Raw genomic sequence first — 22,970 nt, 5'->3', positions numbered from 1 at the left:
CATGCATGTCTGTGTTTAAGGCTAACAGACAGAGAGAGAGAGAGAGAGAGAGAGAGAGAGAGAGAGAGAGAGAGAGAGAGAGAGCACTTATGATGGTGGTATGGTTGAGTGAGGAAAGGAGAAAATACGGACTTATCCAGTTAAGAGACATAGCTCAGTCTAGGGTGCAGTTGTTTTTGGCTTTACCACTGTTTACACAATCACCTTGAACCACGGTACAGTGATCTGGCCACACGTAGGCCTACCCAAAAGGGTCCATGTTTTTACATAAAAAATACAACTTGTTAAACTTTCCCCGAATATCTGGACTTTCAATAGCAATATAGATTTTTGTTCATATCATCATCGTTATGGTTGTAATGTATTCATCCCTAATCAATGGCATTAGATAGAATAACACAGAAAGGCGAAAAGCAGGGCTATGGAACATTACTGTTATCTAAAGAAAACAATGTTGACTCTGGCTACGGCCTTGTCATGAAGTGACTTTATGTAAACAGAATAGAAGGCCTTTATTGTTATTGTATTCAATACAGTGAAAACTTGCTGTCCTACTGTACATGGTGCCTTATGTTAAAATCAACCCCACATGATACAAATACAAGTCAAGGCAAGTGATGTTAACCCTGAGTTCAGTGAGAACAAATACATAAATAATTGTAAATAAATAAACAGATAGATAGCATTGAGCTATATAGCACAGGAAGTGTCTGATATTGCACATTACATGAGATGTAGTCCATTTATCATGTCGTTAGCCTGATAGCATAATTGCCTAAGTCATATTTCACTGTTTTTGGGAAACAAGAAAAAACACATTTTTTAGAAATAACATTGTTATTTTTCATTGATATTGTAATAGTACATTCACCTAGATGTATGAACAAGTATGCAAAAAGAAAAAAATCAATCATCAATTGCATACCAAATAAAAGTGACTTAGGCAGAATATGTCTATGACTTAGGCATTTTTTCTCCTACAGATAAATGTAAACTTAACATAACCCAACTTGTTTTTTCTAAATATAACCAAGATGTGTAGCAGAACATAACATAGCTTGTCAACCCTCAAAATTGATAACACTTGTGTCTAATGATGTGACAACCAATACAAGTCAGTTCAGAGTTGACAGAGACACAGGGGACAAGTGTGTGTTACAGTAGAGGTGGGGTTACCAGTAGAGGTAAGTGTGTAACAGTGAACATTGTGATTACTGTACTGTATGATTACTGTATGAACGTTGTGATTACTGTACTGTATGATAATGGACATTTACGCTATTCCTGTTCCGTAGTCTAAATCTTTGGATCATTGAAGCCACAGAGAAACTGCTGATGTTGGGTTGGACCATGAAGTCCTGCTTCTCTCATTGGCATTCCATGAACCAGAACGTGGTCAATGATTGTGAATTTCATAATTTACAACTCGTGGGACTCTTTGTCTTTCGCTTCATCCTCTTCCTCCTACCTGCACCCTCCTCTTCCTTGTAACCCACCTCTAACACACACTTGTTGTCCCCTGCATCTCTGTCAACTCTGAACTGACTTATTTTGGTTGTCACATCATTAGACACAAGTGTTATCAATTTTAAGTGGTGTTCAAATGGAGACAACTGTGCTTTAATTGTGTTCAACTTCCGCCTTGTTTCGTTATCAATATAATTAAGAAGTGCATCAGAATGCACAATGTGTTTAGAGTTTTGCAAAAAGGGTTAATGAGTTTGGTAAAATGGGTGAAAGTGGGTGAAAGTGGTCATGGTTTTGCCAAAAAAGGGAATAATTCAACAAATGTGTTCAGGCATTCGAGAATTTGGTTTAGTGGGGTTTAGTGGGGTTTAGTGTTTGAGCAACTGTGAAAAACTGTAAATACACAGTTTATAAACCCTATGAATGACTGAAATTCCATTAAGTGTCCAGAATATTGAAGAAATAGGAAAAGAGAAGAGCTAATGCTTCACTTGTGGACAGACTTTCTATTGTTTTCTGTCATTTTGATTGTATCAAAACTGCCTAAGTCAAGGAGATGACTTAGGGCTGTAATAAGAATTGTGATTGGCTGAGAGCATAGGCAGTAATGCAGGGTGATGCAGCAGTAGTAGGAGAGTAAAGTTATGCAGATATCTCAATTTGGCCAAAAAATGACTTAGGCAATTATGCTATCAGGCTAACGATGTTTGAAAATGCTGATTGCTGATTGAAGAAACTGTCCTTAAGATAATAATCTTTTTTGTTTTTTTATCAGTAACCTGATTATTGAGTAACCTGTGGCACCTTCAAGAGGGCAACAGGTCAAACAGTCCATGTCAAGGGTGTGAAATGATTTCAGCTATGTTCAGGGCTCTGGAAAGGTAATGGGAATTGGTGATGTCTTCCGGGGAGCGAAGAGGCCATCGGGTGATTATTTTGTGCTGTGTTGATCACTCTCTGAAGAGTGTTTTTGTCTGCTGCTGAGCTGCCAGCACGCCACACTGTGATACAGTGGGCCAGAATGCCCTCAATAACGGAATGCCTCCAGCAGTGTTCCATTTAGATTGTTGTTCCTCATCAGTCTCAGGCAGTGCAAATGCTCGTCTGTGTTTGTAATAATGGCGTGCAGTGGTGTTAACAGACCAGATGATGATGTAGGATATGTGGGTTCCTTCGAATGGGAAGTTCTGAAACTCTTTCCACACACACAGTCTTCCTTCATGGGAGGTGGTCTGCTCTGCTCTGCACTTCCTGAAATCAGTGGTAAGTCTCTTGGTCTTCTGTGTGTTCAGGCCTATCAAGTTGTTTGCTGAGGACCTTGCCGACAACTGCTGCTGAACCTCGTCTCTCAGCTCGTCTCAGCTGAAAAGCTCTGAATTCTGTGGCTATATAACACCATCTCCACCTGGATGTCATGTATGGAACCACAAAGTTATACAATTGACACTGGGGTGGACCCACTGATCTCATAAACACGTTTATTTATTTATTTTGTTTTGTTCTTCTGAGATCAGTGGGTGAAACTGTGTGGTGGTGAGGTCATTCTCATAGAGTGGTGTGTAGTGATACTTTCTTTGGGAGACAGTGGCTGCATTGACATCAGGGCAATAAAGCAGACCACTTTTAGAGTTGACATCAGCAGCATGGCCATCCCTGGCAAAAACAAACCCTACACAACTAGACACAGCAAGTCATTTTTGTGTGTTTCATTACATAATATTGTTGTGGTCACCTAAGGTATTTATAGCCTTTGAATAGAGGAAGAGGCCCTCTCTATCTAACACATCTCAGTTCCTCTCTGCATATGAAATGTCAGCAGACTCACAGACGGGGCTTATAATCAGTGGCCTGCATGTGCAAAGATTTCCTAAGCAATTCAATGGGAAAAATACACTGTATGAACAAATGCTTTAATCAAAGTAGAGATTGATCATTATGACATTATGACATGATCAGATATGAAAATAAATAATAAAATAATCAAAAACGAACATAAAACAAACAAATAAATACAAAGACAACAAGAGACCCTCTCCCTCAATTGGTCAGTAAAGATCCTGATCTAGACAATGTAGGGAGAACGAGATAAAGTGATCCACCAGCTTGTATGAATATTTGAAATAAATCAGACCATTGCTTTTGATGTTATAGATAGAGATAGATAGATAGATAGATACTTTATTGATCCCCAAGGGGAAATTCAAGTTTCAGTTATGTAGGCTTGACTGACACAGATGAATCTGTTCTGTCCCTGTACCTGCAACACTGAAAAAAAATGTGTTCTGCTCTCTGTCTCTCTGAGTAAAACCCTCCAAAACAAGAAGTGTCTGATAAATGATAGTGAACAGACCTACTTAACACCGATTGACCAATAGGGGGCGCTCATTTCACTTGTAATTCCATTTGTAGGACCCAGTTTATGAGTCTGCACAGAAAGAGTGTGCACATAATAGGTAGATAGAACCGTTTTGAATAATTTCATGTTAAGTCAAGTGATTGAAACCCAAGTCTCAATCTCACCCGGCAGCATGGTAGATATGCAATTCATAATTATGCGTACATATAGAAAATAAAATAATGTATAGTGTCAACTACAGTATGATGTCCTGATTTGACTATGCAATACTCTGGAGCTTAAGGTCTTCCCCCTGGCTTGGAGAAAGATGGAAGAATAACTCCCTTTCTATACACATTGTACATAATAGGACGTATAAGGCGCCACAGCATTATTGCAATTAACATGGACACTGCAAACATGCACATATCTTACATATTTCTTATTTCCCCATAATGTTTAGTCTATTCACTGGGCTATGTTGTTACTATTTATCAGCCTATGTAGAATTTATCTTGCATATATTTCTATTATTTAATGTGAGCAACTGTAACCTGAGCCAATGTGCCCTCAGGCCACAGGCGTCAAGAAATTTCTGATACTGATATCCAGTAACAAAGCTTTAGTCATCATGTTTGCCAACTTCATTAGCTCGATGGAATAGGCCAGTGGATCACCCACTTCACTGAAACGCATATAAATGGTTGGAAGCATGTAGAATTTCCTCAGTAATGAAAGCAAAAATAAATAGCTTTGCTGTTAAAGGTTCGCATGTTCTTGTCAAAATATGCACATAACCCTCTCTGTTTCTGTAGATTTAGCCCATGTTTAAAAACTGCATTTATTTTGATGAAAATAGAATTCGGTTCTGTAAAACCCACCGGGATTTACAGGAACATTATATTTCAATGTTGTCACATACAGTCCTACCAAAATTATACCATCATTATCAGGGGTCGGAGTATTGTATTACTTAAAAAATATCTTCACGTTTTCACACTGAAATTGGGAGCAGCATTTCGGCTAGACATTGCAACAGTGCATCTCCAGGGTCGTTTTTAGACCTGTTGCTGCTGGTTCAATGAGAATGTTTAGTCCATTGCTATCTTTATAAAGTTGGTAGCCTAATCAGCAAATTATTCATGAGGACCTGGATAATATGTTGCTTATAGCCTAATGTGTTTGAATAGCAACAGTCAAACGATAATCCAGTTCATGTTTTGAAAATGCTGCCGGTAGCCTACCTTCTGTCAATGAACGTGCCACAGCACCGGTTACTTCCGCCCCCTCCCGCTGGGAGCAGCTGATCTTTGTTCTACGCAAGATCGTTGCTCCGCCCATCCATCCTATCGGGCTTTTACCCTATTGCATCCATTTTTGAGCATTCAAGAAATCTCCAAGAATTATCCACCAGGAGAGAACCAGGGGGAGCGAGAGAGGCAAGAGGACGCAAACAACCGCCAGAAGGGAACGAGGGCCCTGCGTTTGAAGATGCGGCTGACCTCTCCCTAGAAGGACCAGCTATGGGTTAGACTGGATTTAACATGACTGCGAAATAAAAGGCAAGAACTTGATCTCTACTCACTCTGAACACATTCGAATGGACGGCTGTTGAGTTGTGTCATTGTAAAGCACCCAGCGGGCTGTGCATGGAACAGGGGAGCTTTTTTGGCTTTCAGCACCTTATATCCCGTTGTCTTGATGCGATGTAGGCTATTTCCCCCCTGAAGCCGCGCTAAGAATCGCAGACAACATCTCAGCAGCCGCTTAGCAACGTTTACCGCCTGCTGTAACCTATCTACAGTAGTGGACTACTGCGATATGTTGGTGTATCATCATGTAGATTTAAGAAACCATACATCAGGCTTATCAGTCGGATGCATATGGGCTTCTGGCAATAGAAGTGATAACGTTGAAATGTAATGGCTACACGCATTGTGGACATTGAAAGTGAACGCAATAAAGCATTTAAACTGTACAGGTTTTATTCTATGCACTCAAAGGAGAACACTAAATGGTAGTGGTGGGGACCGTATGCTGTGGACAACATAACCTGATGAAGTTATTTGGACCGTGATGCATGTGTTCTTGCTTGAATAGCCTGCTCAGACAGGGTAATGCATACATATGTGTTAACACTACAGGAGTGGCTAAGAATACAAGTCTTTATACTTAATGTTGGGTCTTTTTTTTTTTTTAGCAATTCCATCTAAAGATGTCTGCTCCAGTCGGGCCCCGGGGCGGCCCGACCGCTCCTCCTGCGGCGGATGCCCAGCCGGACTTGCCGGACCTAAGCCATCTGACAGAGGAGGAAAGAAAGATCATCCTCTCTGTCATGAATCGACAGAAAAAAGAAGATGAGAAAGAGCAGTCTATGTTGAAGTAAGCGCCCTCAATTGCCATTTGTTGAATAGGGCAGACAGGGCTAGCAGGCAGCTAACCACTGAGTGTGGCTGAGAGTCGCCCGTGCTGCAGTGTGGTGCTGAAATTGGTAGCTGCATTTCAATGTGCTCATATCTTTAAATGGTGTCCATCATATACCGGTGTTATTTCAAGCATAATTGTCCCTGATAACTCAATACCAGTGCTTACGTGGGCTGTCAATATTATTGTTGAGTGAGCTGAGCAAAATACCCTGCCTAAACTTAACACGGAGGCGTGGGCGTTTCATTGAATGACAAAGCGCCTCGGTGGATTTTACCGCTTCTCTTCTTGATAAGTCGGCAGTGCATTTACAAATGGTGATGCGATAGTATTGTCTGTTACTATAGGGGCAATTCCCGTGCCAGCTGACAGCCGTTCCGCGCGGGCCTAGCTCTGTCGCCTTTGGGTTGGGTTAGCTACGGGCGCCATCTTCGGCTAAAAATCCCGTCAACCGCCTTTTATCACAGATTACTTAGACGTTTAACTGCCCCCAGTCAGACGAAATGCACTTTGAACAGAAGACCGACATCTTTCATTTCCTCTCTACCTTTAGGCTTAACATTTAGATATATTCCTCATTCATGGTTTAACACGTGAATTACACGGAGGTTTAGCTGCTTCGCGCGCTGTACACTACTGTGTTTTCAGTACCACGACGCTGTCCCTCAGTGTGTTAAGGTGGAGATAGATTTCGCAGCCGTCGGTCACTTCACATTAGAGCTGTCAACGATGCCAGGAATGGGTGTGTGGCAGCGGTTTACTGCTTAGCTCTAGACCTGCTAACATATCATAAATTCAAAGTTGTATTCACCTGATTTCATTTGGCTGTATTTGTCATAGCAAAGCTTACTATTCATTTTACCACGGCAGCACCCGGCTGTCACGGCAGCATTGGCTGTCTGAGCGAGTTTTAGGTTGGGTGACTCTGCTATCAGTATCGCAGTGATAACGACTTATATTGCTAACTAATATAATGGAGCTTTCACATGTCGTTTTGTCTGGTAGAGGAATAAGCTATTTACAAATTAGAACGGGCATTGCCAAAGAATATCGAAACCCATTCCACGTTACAAGCAAACAGTCTGTAACACGGGCCCCTCATTGTCCATCCTTCTCTTTGACCTAAACTCCCCTTAGCTTTTCTTGTGGACAGTTGACGTCGGAAAGCATTTAGCCTCAGGTAGAAGCATAGAGTGAACGTACATATGTTTTACGTGGTGAATTGGACTGTGCAGGAAGCATAGCCCTGACGCACACACGGGGCTAGTCCTGCAGCAAAGGTCATGGTAGCTGAAAGTGTCTGCCCTTGTTGGGAGTCAGACTTAAGCTAAATGGCAGTTGTTTTTTCCAGGGAGTTTTGAGATCTGAGATTTGAGTTCTGTATGTCATCCTTTCAAGGTGGCACGTCAAAACATCCCCATCGCTATCCTTCCTCCTCCACCCAGCTGCCGTCTTTGTATTTGCTGTACTGTCTTGAACAAAAGGCAGTAAGTGGGGGTGGGTGGGTTTTTTGTCGTTGTTTCCACCCATCTTGTGAAAACAACTTTGTCTGCTGCTTTAAAACTTCCCTGCCACCTGCTTGTCAGTGTGATGGCGGTCTGTCTGACAGCAGTGCATAAAGTGGCAGGCGGCGGGCGCAGACACTCCGAGCAGATGTGTGTGTGTGTGTGTGTGTGTGTGTGTGTGTGTGTGTGTGTGTGAGTGTGAATCAGGGAAAGGTGGCTGAACATGATGTGCCGGGATGCCTGCTTTTAATGAAAGCGGCAGCAGACAGGTGAACAAACTCATCGCCACGTTACCTGCACTGCCAGTCCTATCCTAGCAACCCACGCCCTTAATATTTACATTTACGTTAGCCATTTAACAGGTTCTTTTATCCACAGCAGCACCATTCAGGGAATGCACACTTACCGCTGTCATGATCATGCAGAAAAGCACATAGATTAGAAGCCACACTGTAAAGATGTTAAGGTCATATACAAGCTATACGTTTTCAGTGTTGAGGCAAATATTTATGCCTAGTTTGTTGTTACATTGTAGTTGATGGGGAGATGAGCTCATAGCTTGCATCACTGTGGCATGACTGTGCCTTTACAAGGCACCGACGTTTAGTGGTGAATCTTTACTGCCTGAAAAGAACTGCCTACAGGGATTTTGCTGCTGAGGTAATTTCTTGGGAGCTGGCTGGTTTTTCTGGTTGGGGGAAAAGAAGAAAAAGCTCTGACTCACCAGCCACCTGCAATAGCTGTTTTTGGTGCTATGCAGTACATGTATGACATAAGCCACCTTCTGGATGATGAGCCGTCACAAACAGGCTGACTGAGGCTGTCTTTCGCCGTCTTGTTGTCAAACTCTGAGACACCTTTCGATTTGTGAAATTATGCCCGTTATTTTCATGATCATCTACTGAATTTGCGTCAGTCGGACATACATCGTAGTCAATGAACAATGTTGCTGAACAGAGCGAGATCAGCCAAGGCATTTTTCAGCATTCCGCCATTTCAGCATTCGATTTCAAATCCCGGCTTGATGGTGCACCAGTTTTGTTAAGTATGTGGGCAGTCAGCTTGGATCGTTTTAGCATGTTTGTAGGTTTCACTACACTACAGTGATATAAATGACATTGAACTGGAATCTGCTAGTGGGTGTCTCATCCAGAGTATTTTAGGAGTAGACTGCATTTACTATACCCCGTCCTGTTTGATTTTACTGCTGTCTTGCACAAACTGTTGCAAAATTAGACTATTAGACAATTAGACAGAATATTTGGCTTTCTCACAGTCCCAATCAAACCATTCCTACAGTAGGCTACTTGTTGAACCTGTGAGTGCTCCTCTGTCTTTGTTGTTCTGATCTGTTACAGTATTGTGTTGATATTGGGAATGTGGCTCCTGGTTGTTCAGGGCTGCTGTTGGGAGCTGTTCTGATGTGTGTGTGTGTGTGTGTGTGTGTGTGTGTGTGTGTGTGTGCTGTAGCCTGTGGGAGCCTACTGGTCACACCAGCCAGCCGGCCAGCACTCTGGTGAGAGTGGGAGGTGGCGAGCGGCAGAATGCCTGACACTCTTTATGGATCACCTCATTAGCCTCGCGTCACTAGCGAGAGCCAGCGGGGAACATGCAGGGGCCATGGCCCCTGGGAGCAATAATGCTACTTGTTACGTGCACATTTTATCATCAGTGACAGCGTCTGTGTGTGTGTGTGTGTGTGTGCGTGTACGTGTGCATGTCTGTGCGCATGTGTATTGTGTGTATGTGTGTCTACAGTTGTGGGTCTGATTTATACACTAAGCCATGGTGAAGTCTGTGTGTGTATGTGTTATGCATGTGTGTTTGTGTGTGTGTGTGCGTTTGTGTGTGTGTGTGTGTGTATGTGAGTGAGTGTGAGTGTGTGCTTGTGTGTGCGTTTGTCTGTCCTACAGCAGTTTATACCTTCCCAGGATAAAAGACCCCGCCAACAGTCTGTATGAATCATACAAATTCGGGTTTTTTTTTTTTTTTCTCCTAAATATAGGGCAATATGTGAGCTCTCTGAGGCAAACAGTCTGGTGTATATGTGTCTGCCACCATAATTGTTTTCATGGCCCCGATCGCTGTGGGTGTGATGAGATTTGATCTGATATGTCATGGCCCCCCGTGCCAAGGAGAGGGAAACCGCTGGCCCACTTCCTGTGTGACGGGCTTTCCCCGATGGCTACCCGTTACAATATGCAAGCTGGAGCTTCATTCTTATGATTAATTGCACCGTTCTAGTTACGGTGCCATACTTCGCTGGCCTGCACTTGGCTTGCACTGGGCAGTGCTTCTGTCGTGGGAATGAAGTGTTGTTTGACAGGTGTGTGTGCTTGTGTGTGTGTGTGTGAGTGTTTGTTTTCTCTCCCGCTGGAGCCTTTAAAACCACTCACACGCACGCACACACGCACGCACATACACACACACATATACACACATACACACACACACACACAAACACATACACACGCAGACACACTCGCAGGTTCGAGGCCACTGACAGCAGTGTCACTTCTCATGAGCCGGCCTGTCACTCTGCCATCTGAAACTTTTTACGGCTTCTGATGTCACTCGGACCAGGCCGAGGTGAGGCGTCTACTGCAGCAAAGCGGGCTTTTGTTTTGTTTTGTGTTGTTTTGTTTCTCTTTCCTTTTTCACCTGGTCAGCACTGTTGCTGTACATATGTCAGGGCCGATGTTTGGGTGCCTCTTTTTTTTTGTCTCGCTCAGAGTTTTTGAAATCAAAACAACCCCGTTGTCGTCGGAGTCTGTGGGTTATGAAAGAGCAGTACAATTCTTGGCTGTTACACAATGCTTCTCCGGCTGCCTATTATGGTGTGTGCCCGGCGAGGCGCAATTAGATGAACAACTTGTTTATCTCCGAAGTGAACACACACACACACACACACACACACACACAGGTTGAACTCTGTCTCATTGCGTCTCCAACAGTCGGCGAGTGTCACAGGTGTGAATGAGCGACGCTGGGGTCGCCGTCGCTCTGATTTGAGCTACGTGACAGCCGTCGCATTATGAAGTACGCGCTCAGCCTCTTGCGCTCAGCGCACCTGGTGTTGGAGCTCCCGAGGGGGGGGACTATCCGTCATGTTTCTCACCCTCAGCCAGCGAGCAAGTCACACTCCTCTCGTTTTTTTAGCGTTTTTTTCCTTTTTTTTCTTCTTCTTCCTCCTCCTCTTCTTCCCTCCTCCCTCTTATCAAGGACATCTCCCATCTTGAGCGTGGCAGCCGTGACTCCGCACTGCTTTCATTTCACGCCGCACGGCACGCCTGTAAAGAAGAAAGCACTCTCGCAGAGTGCCAGGCAATAAATAACAAGAAGCCCCCCCCCCCAACCCCCCCTCCCTGTTACTGCTAATATTGGGGTCCAGGATGCCAGATGTAGAGACAATACAGTATGTTTTTAGACAAAACATGGAAATCTTTCTCTCTCATCCTTCTCTCTCTCTCTCTCTCTCTCTCTCTCTCTCTCTCTTTTACGAACTCTCTCAAACAAACTGTGTCTCTTGTTGAATGCTATAGGCCTATGCTACTTTTTCCCTGAAGTGTCAGTGCACTGAGATTCCCTTTTTAGCCCACAGTAAACACACTGGATCAGTGTCCGGTTAGTCCGGTCACTTCGTCCGGTCGCTCCGGCCAACACACACACACACACACACACACACACACACACACACAGTGTTGGCTCTGGCACTGGGTACTACGGCCAGGTCGTGAGAGCAAGAGAGAGAGGCTCCTTGCAACACAACACCTGTGGCTTGTCAAGTCTCAGTGACTGTGTTGGGGAAGATGGCACCGTTCACACCGAGAGTGCTGGCTTGTGACCTCTTCATTTACCACATCGTTAAATGTTTACACGCCTCTCTGTCAAGTCAACTTTATTTATACAGCACATTTCATACACAGAGGTCATGCAATGTGCTTTACATAAACACAAGCAAACAGGAATAGCTAATAAAAGCTCAGAAGGGCAATAGTCAAAGAATAGTTTCAAAATTAAAGAATACATTTAAAAGTGTTTTAAAAGAGTTTCAGAGAAACTCCAGAGCCGTAAAGAATGAGCCGTTGCACTCTCTCTATGCCGTTATGCTGTCTATGCTGTTAGAATGACAGGACAACTACTTCACACAATCCCCCTTTGCCCAACTAAGAACAGCAGTAGTCCTACAGGGAGTGTGTGTGTGCAAGCCAGTATGGTTTACCTGTCTGCAATGCAGTTGTTGCACTTCTTTGACAGAAACTCCATGAACATGAGCTGGGAAGTGCAACTTAGATACAGGGTGACTCTATAGACTGGTCCACACCACTGCTTCTTTAGCTGCATATGATAGTGGCATCTGAGAGTTACAGAATCATATGCTCTCTGTTCGTGCTGCAGAGGATGTCAGTGTAAAATTCAGAGAGTGCCGTACATGCATACTGTATGTAACATATCTGTTGTTATGTTTGAAAGAGAGCTCTGGTTTCCAGAATGATTTGTTATGAAGGTAGGACTTTTTCGCTCAGTAATGTCTACATTTTTACGTTGGATGAAAAATAATGTATGTGTACTAACTGCAGTGGGGTAAAGAATCCTTGCTGTGTGTGACCAAAGCTGTGCCCCCCTGTGTGTCTGTGGCTGTGCCCCCCTGTGTCATGTGCCTGTGCCCTGCTTACACGGCCTCATATGTGCTGTGCTGCGCTGCGCCCTCACGCCCTCCCTTCCTGGCGTAGAGCGGGCCTCTCTTTCGGTCGCACGCAGTGACACGGTTATCTGAGGTGCCAGCCACCAGGGACCCGGCTGTGATTCTGGCATGGCAGCGCTGCCCATCTTGCCCGGTCTCGACTGGACGCCGTGGCTTATTGAAAATAGAATGGAACCAATGCTGGCTGTGTGTGTTTGTGCTGGGGCCCGCGGCAGGTGGAGCGCCATTTTTTTTTTTTTTTTTTGCGGGGCCTTCTGTTGGCACGGCAGGGGTCAGCGGGCCTGGCTGCCCCGGTAACTGCCCATTCATACTGCCCACACTTGGCAAGTTAGCATGTCCATGCTGGACTGGGTAAAGTGGCCTCCCTGGTACTCTGCCGTATGCTGCTTAATGAAACAGGAGAGGCCGGTCCCGGCCAAGGGCCTGAGGACCGAAACACACACTCGCTGATTAGAGCAGGATTGTGAAATAAAAATTCAGATTTTCTGCTTTTGCTTTTGAGGACTTTAAAAGTAAAAGCGTGTTGATTTTCAGCCAAAAGTCTTTATTAAAAGGGACTGTAAATGAACTTCTGGTAGATTTACTACTGATTTCTTTCTTTATAAAAATGACATTACCCCAATAGTGATTGTTCATTGTGTTGTTGTTGGTAAGTGACCATAATGACCCGTCTGCCCTCGGCGTGAGGGCACTGCCCAGTTAGCTTTGTGTGTCTGGCGGCGAGGATAAGGATCTGGTGGAGGATCAGCAGGGGGGGGGGCATGGGCGCTGTGATGGAGATGTCTGGGGAGGGCACTTCTGGGCACGGCCCTCTATGCCCTTACTACCACACACACACACACACACACACACACACTCACACACGCACACAGACACACACACACACACACACACACACACACACACACACACACACACGCACACAGATGCCAGTCGTGCCAGGCAGCCTCTTAGGTCAGTGACTGTTTGTTGTTGTGGTTGAAGTTGAGATTAAGAGCAGTATGTTCTGAAAACACAGAGATGTTTTAAAGCGCTGTAAGGCCACACTTGCTTTGATCGGCTTGGCGAGACTTTAAAAAAAAAAAACAGAGCGTGTTGCATTTCAAAAAATGAAAACACGCAAGTCAAACTCTTCAACCAGACACAACAACCCCGTCTGCTTGCACCATGTCTTCAGCTTTGTTTACATTTGTGAAACAACTGGGGAATCATTTGTCAGAGACATCAGATCATATGCAACTTTAACTCACTGCCAGATTCACAGCCATCTCTCAGCCATGTCTGTACCATGTCTCTCTCTCTCTCTCTCTCTTTGTCTCTGATTTTAAGTTTAAGAGTCCCAGCAAAGGCGAGTCAACAGTCTGTCTTTTCTTTTTGGGAGCCCTCTTGAACCTAATTAGAGCGGCAGATCCTATTAGCCCAGTGGCTTGACTGTGCTTAACTGGTGCTCAGTGGAGCCTCCGCTCATGGGACCTGAAGGCCCAGTCAGATTCACACACTTGGACTCGGCCTGGGTACTCCCGTCCCGGATTACTCTTGAGTTGCTGCTGCACACTGCATTACAGTATGTTCAAGGACATTTCTGCCCAAACGCACAGCATGTCAAACACTGTGCGTGTTTAATTTTGTGCATGGTACGAGCGACTCTATTGACATTTGTGACTGCAGTTACTTTCTGTGTCAGTTTTAACTGTGTTTTGATTGAGGAGTGTTTTTTTGAAAGATGTTATTTAGTGTAGTTCAGAAAAAGAAACCAGTGCTCAGTAGTCAGATGGTAGCAGTAATTAATAAGAGCTCAATTTGCAACATAATCTGATAGCTTTATTGGCTTAGTAGCTCTCTGTCAAATATGAAAAGTATTTTACAACAGTCAGTGAGTAATGTCAAAAGATGCTGTCTGCATATTTATCTTCCCTCCCTGCAAATCCATGCAAGACCCCCCCCCCCCCCCACACACACACACACACACACACACTACCACCCATTACACTGTTGGTCACATGCATCTTACAGGGAAGACCTCAGGTTCTTGGGGAAGAGTGGCCCTGTGCAGCTGCTGGAGAACATTTACTGTACATACTGTGTGTGAAGCGCTTTGGGTTGCACATGTGCATGTTAAAATGCGCTATACAAATAAACATTACTTTACTTTACTTTACTTTACTTTAGTACATAGTCATGTAAACACAAAGCCGCGTAAACACAAAGCACTGTACAGTATGTAAAAGCAAAAGGCTGTTTGAGAATCAGCTTTAACTGAGAACCGACCAGAAGAGAGTGCAGGATCTCTGCTGCGGCTGTGACAGGAACACCACAGCAGATGCCTTCCGGTTTTAGCGGTGAGGTGAGAGACGGAGAGAGAGAGGTGCTGGAGGGATTGTTCCACACTCTGGTGGCTTCTTCCAGCAGGAAGACTTCCCTCCCTCTCTCTCTCCCTCCCTCTCTCTCTCTCTCTCTCTCTCTCTCTCTCGCGCTCTCTCGCTCCGCGGAGCAGGTGGAACATCAGGGCCACTGCCTCATGCACGGGTTTGTCCTCTGGATGAGCCACAGGCCTCCTGGGTTTCTTTCCTCCCTTCCCTCCTTCCTTCAACCCCCTCCATGCATCCACAACCCTCTCTCTACATCCACCCCTCTACCCCAGACCCCCCCCACCCCCCCCCCCCCCTCCTCCATATCGCCTCCATGTCTTTTGGTTATGTAATCATACGCATGACATACTGTCCAGGCGGCGGCTATGGAGCTCGAGGAAGAGCCTGTGTGGCGTGAGTAGCCCAGAGAACACAAGCGCCAGAGGAGGAGTCCTTTCTCTCTCTCTCTCTCTCTCTCTCTCTCTCTCTCTCTTTTTTTCTTTCTCTGCTGGAATCGCACGAAAGGCCGAGGCTGACAAGCACAGCAGTTTTTACAAGACCCATGTGTGTTGATGATCACGATGATATGTGTAAATGACTGCCGTGGGTCTCTTCTAGCCTCACCACCATGTAGGCCACAGTCAGTGGTATTGTGGTATTGTGAAGAACACCTCTTGTAAGGTCAATTATTGAGGTGACTGTCTATGGACATACTGTGTATGGACAGTCTATGCCGTATACTGTACAGTCTCGTGTTGGAAGATGGCATGTTATAGAATGAATCAATCAAATGAACAAGTAATTTACAGTAGCTGTTGGAAGGAATGTTGAAAACCGTAATTTTACAACTATTACCTGTAGCTTATACATTGATTTTGCAAACTTTCTTCAGCTATAAGGTTAATACACAGGGGCAGTTAATATGGAATTAATATGGTTTTGTTTCTTTCAACTTGCATGAAATTCTGTCCTGCGGCTTATACACAATGTGGCCAACACACAGGAAATGACTGAACAACACATGCTAGTGAAGCTAGACTCAAAGCAGTATTCCACACCATGGAAACCAGCTCAGAGGACTCTATAGGATCCTGGCAAACCCTTCCTCATCCTCACCTTCCTCCTCCTCCTCTTCCTCTTGTCCTCACTTTGCTCTCCTCTCTGCAAATATGGGGAGCAATGGGCCAGAATGGGTCCTAAGCTCCTGTGGGTTTAAGTGGCTCTCTCTGCTAACAGACAGAAGCGTCTGGATCCATATTAATTCTGTTTGGTGGTTCTGCCCAAATCCCTTGCTCACGATGCCAGCAGCTTCCAAAGCTCGACCAAATGTCTGTGCTTTTCAGCGGGGGAAGCTGATGTCTGTGTGGAGTATGTGTGCTTTTCAGCAGAGAAAGTGATATTGATCGAATGTATGATGTGTTCATGTGCGCAACTATGTGTGTATGTGTGTGTGTGTGTGTGTGTGTGTGTATGATTTGTGCATTTGCCCTTGTGTGTTTTTAGGAAGGTGTCTCTGTGAGTGTGTGTGTGTGAGTGTGTGTGTGCGTGCGTGTGCGTGTGTGTGTGCGTGCGTGCGCGCGCGCGTGTGTGTGTGTGTGCGTGCGTGTGTGTGCGTGCGTGTGTGTGTGTGTGCGTGTGTGTGTTTGCATCTGTGTGTGTGTATGTGTGTGCGGCACACACACACTTGCAAGAGTGTGAGCATGACACAGTCCATCACTTTATTTGGTGTCCTTGCTGCTTGGTTCACTTAGTTTGTCATACCTTTTTATCATTCAATAAAAATGAGAAAACCGGAAACTCCTACGAAATCCGTCACTCTGTACATAGCAGACGGTCTCTAGAGAGTGTCACTGACGTCTGCCTCAAGCTCCTGGAACCGCTCCGTTTGACGTTTGACATCACTTCCTCTTCCTACACGTACTCCGAAGCCGCGTGGCTCGGACTCCGCCCCTCCTCCCCCCTCATCTGATCTTTGCCCTTGCGGTTGAGGGCGAGAGCGGGGTCCAGTCAGCTGAATGGACAGAGCTGAATGGCTATTCAGAGTGGCTTAATCCTCCGTTGAGTACATCTAACGCTGCTCGCTGTGGCTTTTAAACTTCACCACAGCTATACGGCGGCCTAAACGTCAGACACCTGATCCAGCACATTGACCGGCCATTGATTTCACACCTCTATTTCAAGATCGAAAAAAAAATTAAACACAGCCGACTGCAATGCATTCTGGGACTGTATAGTACTCCCATGCTAGGTATCTAAAGCAGGTAAAATATGAAGCCTGATGTTATCCCCACTGCAGTGCTGAATGACCACACTCAGCAATGTGGTCAAGCACATGTTTGTACTGTGCTTCTGATCCCAGAGTGGCGGGTACAAATGAGGCATTTTGTTGAGTGGTGTTTAAGTCTAAGGCCATCATTGTGTAACAGGATTGTTGATTATAGTAACTAGCTCTCATTGGCTCTCGTAGCTTTCACTCATCCTCTCACACACACGCATGCACACACACGCGCGCGCTCTCTCTCTCTCTCTCTCTCACACATGCTTGTAGATTATTCTTAGCACCTCGTACCATTGACTGTCTGCGTGCTTGTTGTCTCAGTGTTACATTTGTACAATCCAGACAATCAGTTTGCAGTGCTGTCCTGTTTTTTCGCTTGTTAAATGTGATGGCTTTGACGTGAATAGGGTGCCTTCGCCGCTGTCTTTTGTGGGTTTTTGTCTTTGCCCCACTGCGCTTTGATGTGAATTTGATTTGGGAAAGCGAGAGGATCTGAGGGTTCTCGACTACATCTCTTCTCGGTCGATTCTTTTTTATGTTGCCAGGCAGAGCTACCAGCAAAACTTACGTCATCTGTGGCTTCTGTGTTTTCAGTTATTGCACTGAAAAGGAGAGAGGAGAGTGATAGACAATTGAATCTTTTCAAATGCATAAATGGTAATAATATTTGGGGTGCACAAACACAGTGTCTATAAAGGCCAGTTCACGTACATCTGTTGTCCTACTACTGAGCGAGTGACGATTGGCAGCATCCTCTTTTATGGGCCATTCTGTGCCAGATCACCTAGAAGTCCCCACATGACCCCTTCAGTCCCCTCCGCTTCACGTCGTGCCTAACAACACCCCTTAGCTGTTCTAGATTTCAGTATAAACCACGGCCTCTCGGGGCTTATTGCTTAAATAAATGCCAGACAATTAAACATTTGGTGATAGTTTGAATTAAGGTACACACATATGAATTGTCCCTGTAGCACTGTAGGTTTTTGAAATATCAAAGTTGGGCCTGATCTCAGTTTAGTGTATTGGAAGATTCCACTACAAGCTTGAAAGAAGGAGTTGATGAAGATGAACCCTAACTCATGTTGTACTGAACTTTTGGCGTTGAACTGCTGGAAATGTGGCCTGTGCCCATATCTGGTGTATGGCTTTACGTGATACACGTTTGGAGAAAAGCTGAGGAGGTCACGTGGACATCTCCTCAGGCTGTCTAGCATAGTATAACCAAAGATCCTTCATTACTGACAAGATAGAGCAACATAATGCATCTCTATGGAAGCAAAATTCGAACATTTCCTGTCTGCTTAAAGAGGCGTGTCGCAAAGTCGTCATAGTGGGATATCGATCTCTGTCAGATTGGCAAGCAGTTCAGTTCGAATGTAACGTCACTTTCTAGGTATGCTTAAAGGGGGATTTTGCCCCCCTCCCCTTTGCGAAAACAGAACGCGGAAGTGTCTGAACGTTTGCACCTCTCGCTCCGCTTTAACCCTCTCTGGTATAACCTTATTCACTGTTCTGCTGTCAGTATGTTGCTAAGCTGCAAACCTGTCTTTATAGGGAAGAAGAACCAAAGCCCCAGACACCTCAGTAAGTAAAGAGCAGCAGCTCTCCGAATGCCCCGGCCTTTGATGCTTGTAGCTGTCACTCCAGACAACGCCCTGCTACAGCACCAGTTCCCCTCTGCTCTGTGTTGCCTAGAGGTCCCATTTGACTCAAAACCCTCATAGAGCTCAATGGTGGTGGTGGTGGTGGTGTTAGTGGTGTGGATGAAAGAGTAGAAGCACCACTCTCCTTATGTAGGTCTGTGCAATAGACTGCAATATTATGCGCAATATCCCTCTAGTCTGTTTGGCAGTCCTACCAAATAGAGCTGTGTTGTCTAATTGTATAGCTGTGTTACTGTGCCTAGTCACTGTAAGCAGGTGAAGCAAGTGATTTACTGTGAAGTAGATTTCCACTGGTGTAGTTTAAATATGCTGAACAATCATATGTCATTTCATTGATTCTATGAGTAGTAAGCACGTTTAAAACATCTAGTAAACTTTGTTTTGTGTGTCTATCAGACAAATGTTTTGTCCACTTGAAAGTCACAATCTCTGGTAGCTTTTCAATCTCCTGTGATGTACTGCTCTCTGTGTGTGGTGCTGAGCTCCAAACCTGTCTTTGTAGGGAGGGCGAGGAACCAAAGCCTCAACCACCTCAGTAAGTAGACACAGCAGAGACTCCCAGTGACTCCCAGAATGCCCTGGGCTTGGGCGCTACTCGCTGTCACTCAGACACCAACTTCCTGTCACGGATGTGACTCCCCCCCCCCCCCCCCCCTGCTTTCTCTGTTGAAGAAAGAGGTCCTGTCCCATTCGGAACCCTGGTGGTACTAACCTAGCCGAAGCTAATTAGTTGCCTCATAGAACACCCTCTTCCTAAATCAAATGGCTCCAGAAATACACTCCCCATTTAGGCCCTGTATGCTCATCAGATCCTGATGGTTGGTTACCCCCAGATTTATCTCCCCACCAAAATTAGGAACGCATTAGAACATTTGTAGGTGTTTGGGTTCCTTTTGCCACAGGACTACAGACGACAAGCCCAGTGTGCTGTGTCCAGACGGGTGGTGGTGGTGGTGGTGGTGGCAACCATCTAGACCTCCACCCTGCACACAATCCACTCCCTTTTTCATGCAGTGGAGATGTGTGACGTGAAGGATCCTATGGAATTGATTTCCCTGTCTATCCCACAGACAGGCAGAGGGAGTGCTGTATAGCTCGCCCTGAATATTCATATACTTATTCATATACGTAGTTAAGGATCTCACTGGGAGAGATGACCCAGAACATACTGTAATCAGGAATGCTTTTAGATCTTTTCTTCCCTTATCTGTTAAGTCATCATATAAAAAAAACCCCCGATGTGTCATGTCATCATTCAATTATTCAATAATCATGTCATGTGTGTTCATTTTAGAAATTGAATTGTCATTACTTTGTGTTTTACATTGTCACGTTGTTATCGTGTCCTTTATCATTTTCATGCCATTATACAGTAGAGGGCCATTTTTGGACTTTGGAATTAAATACTGTATTTGCAAATCAACACATTTCATAATGAAACACTTCATTATTCATAACGGCTCATGAATAACTAAAAGCCCTGTGGCTTATCCCAAGTCCAGATATAGCCCCACATTGTGTGTGTCGTTTTATTTAATGCACCGGTGTTATTTGTTACTGTGTGGTCTTTTTTGTTCTGTCACCCTGTCATCTGTGTTGTGCTGAGCTGAGTGTGACCCGTGTCTTTCTAGGGAGAAAGAAGAACCAAAGCCTCAGCCGTCTCAGTAAGTAAGCTTAGCAGAACCTGGGCTTTGACACTGCTCTCTGTCACTCAATACTGCTGTATACCTCCTGCTTCACTGTAGAGCTTCCTTCCCTTTCTTTGGCTCCTTTTTCTGTAATGTAGAGAGAGACACACAGAGGCCTGATTCCATTGACGCCGGCACATGGGCAACAAGTAGAGTCGGGCAGTGTGCAAAGAGTCTCCCCACGTTGTTGTGTTGAAGCTGGACTGACCATTGGTCTGACCTCCCTGATGGTCGTCATCTCGATATTAAATTAGCAAACTGATTTTACTTGGCTATCAGACTAGCTTCAGTTTACTTTTGCACACTGCCCGATTTTGCATTTTGTTCATTAATGAAATTAAAAAGGCCCGTAGCTATTGTGTTCTGAGTTCTACAGTAGATCTTGGGAAATAATCAGGAGTTCTAGAATCAGAATGTATAGTTCCTTTGCCTTCTCCGTTACATTCTCTGCTTTACCCTCTGCTTTCTCCTGTGGTGCCGTCGTGTCTTGTGTTTTTCTTGGCTTCTCTATCTTTCTATCCCTAATGATATGAAGGGGATGCTGTAAATGTAATTACAGTAGAGCCCTGACCCTTCCAGCTAGAGCAATCTTACAGTAACGCTCTGGCTTTCCTATCTGGTGGCATTTCTTCTCCCTCCCTGTCTCTTGGCACTAACATCTGTAGTCCTAAATGGTTCCATCACTGTCCCTTCTCTATGTACTTCCTGTCCCGTGCAGCCTGTATGGTCTCTTCACTAACAGACCCCCTGAGTGCTTTTTACCAACGCATACTAGCAACCTCCACGCCTTTTTTACTACTTGCTGATGATCCTCCATCTTGGACTGCTCTATCCGAACGCCACCACAGTGCTACTGTCTTTTTTGCCTTCATGGAGTGAATGAACTAATACTGTGTAGGTTGTGCTCATTGAGAGAGAGAATGAAGAAAGAGTAGAAGAGACAGAGAGAATGAGAGAGAGAGTGAGAGAGAATGAGAGAGAGAGAGAGAGAGGGATAGAAGAGAAGGATGAAGAAAAGGAGGAGAGCGTTTCTCCTGCGGTTTTGTTCGTGGCTTGACGTGGCTGTGCCTTGTTCGAACAGATGGAACCCCTTTAGTGGGATCACTGAGCTGGTAAATAACGTCCTGCAGCCGCAGCCCCAGTCGAAGTCTACCAGCCAGGAGGAGCCCAAGTCGTAAGTATGGCGGAGAGGGGGTGTGGTGGAGGCGCAGGGAATGCACACCCTGGGCTGAAGCTGTCCATGGACACAGATCCCAGATCAGTTGCAGGACTTTGGTTTATGATGTAACAGCTGACCTCAACCTCACTGTTGCTACAAACTGCAAAATGCCGAAACGATTCAATCTGTACGTCGACTACATACTGTAGAACTTACCTGGGATCAGTATACATGGTCAACCTCAGTCTCCACCGACTCCCAGCCTGAGAGTCAAACGCCTGACTCGTTTAGTGCCTGATTCGTGTAGTCTACTGACCTAGTGCCCTCAGATTCTTCCAAAAAAAAAAAAAATCATTTTGCCTTTTACTCATGTTACTATGAATAGGTTTACCTCCAAATTCTTATCACTTTGATTTTAGCATGAGCTGAGCGATAGTGTTTCTTTAGATACTGTACTGTTGGTACTATACAGCCATAGCAGTTGTGTATAGTGTTAGATTGTCTATCTGCTTCATCACTCTCTGGTCAGTCTGACAGACTGCTCTACAGATACCAGGTCCCCCTTGTGGTTGGTTTTGTGTACTGTAGGTGTCTGGGAAACCCACGTGTGAGTGAGTAGTGCATACGGTAGGTGTGTCTATGTAGGCTGTGGCTTGTCTCATACTGTAGAGAATGTTAGAGATTAGGTAGAGATAGTTGTTGTTAATAAGTAAGTGTCTGATCTTGTTCTATATTGATTATGGCCTATATTGGATACATATCTATATGATAGTTTATTCAAAGTAACTTGATAAGTTTGATTTAGTGTCACAAATTGCCTTTTAGAGGTATGTGGTTTATCATTTGACTATCATTTTAAGGAGCTTGTCTGGAATATGCCTTTCTTTACCAGGTCAACCCCATCTCCAATTGATTTAGGTGTGGCGTAAGTATTTTCCCCGTTCACGTTTTGTTTGTGTTATATAGCCTAGTCTTTCTAGCGATGAGTCTGAGGAATTAGTCTTAGAAGCACCGTAGTGCTGTTCTTTATTGTGGACATCTGCAAGGCCGTACTCCAACGGATCTGGTGATGGACTTCAGGGACACAGGGGAAAAAAGGCTCCTCTACATCAAAGTCATACAAATGTGCTCACCTCTTAAAAGGATGACATAGGATATTCATGCAGAAAAACATCAGACATTTCTGACAGGATCGACATTGATTTTCTGGACCGAACAACCGGCGAGTGATGTAAAACAGGGCCTGCCCTCCATATTTCACCCGTCCTGCACGGGTTTATAAAACAACGAGAAATGCCCACTGGGATCAATGAGGTCCTGATGACCATGCAGTTCTTGGCAATAGCTATTGATTGAAAGGCCCTGCCCACCACTCCTGTGTGCTGAAGATGTTAATA

General features: G+C 44.8%; 1 protein-coding gene across 1 annotated transcript in view; it reads left to right on the top strand.

The window, feature by feature from the left end:
• The first annotated feature begins 6,017 nt into the window (after positions 1-6,017).
• The window catches only part of rims2b (regulating synaptic membrane exocytosis 2b), a 133,306-nt gene continuing 116,353 nt past the window's right edge, over positions 6,018-22,970 (top strand). The window contains exon 1 of the mRNA XM_062528706.1: positions 6,018-6,184. Within this exon, the coding sequence (XP_062384690.1) occupies positions 6,018-6,184 (167 nt within the window). The remainder of the gene's footprint in view (positions 6,185-22,970) is intronic.

The sequence above is a fragment of the Sardina pilchardus genome, chromosome 24, assembly GCF_963854185.1.
Source record: "Sardina pilchardus chromosome 24, fSarPil1.1, whole genome shotgun sequence".
NCBI classification, from domain to species: Eukaryota; Metazoa; Chordata; class Actinopteri; order Clupeiformes; family Clupeidae; genus Sardina; species Sardina pilchardus.
The sequence above is the reverse complement of the archived record's forward strand: the minus strand, read 5'-3'. Positions and strand labels throughout refer to the sequence as shown.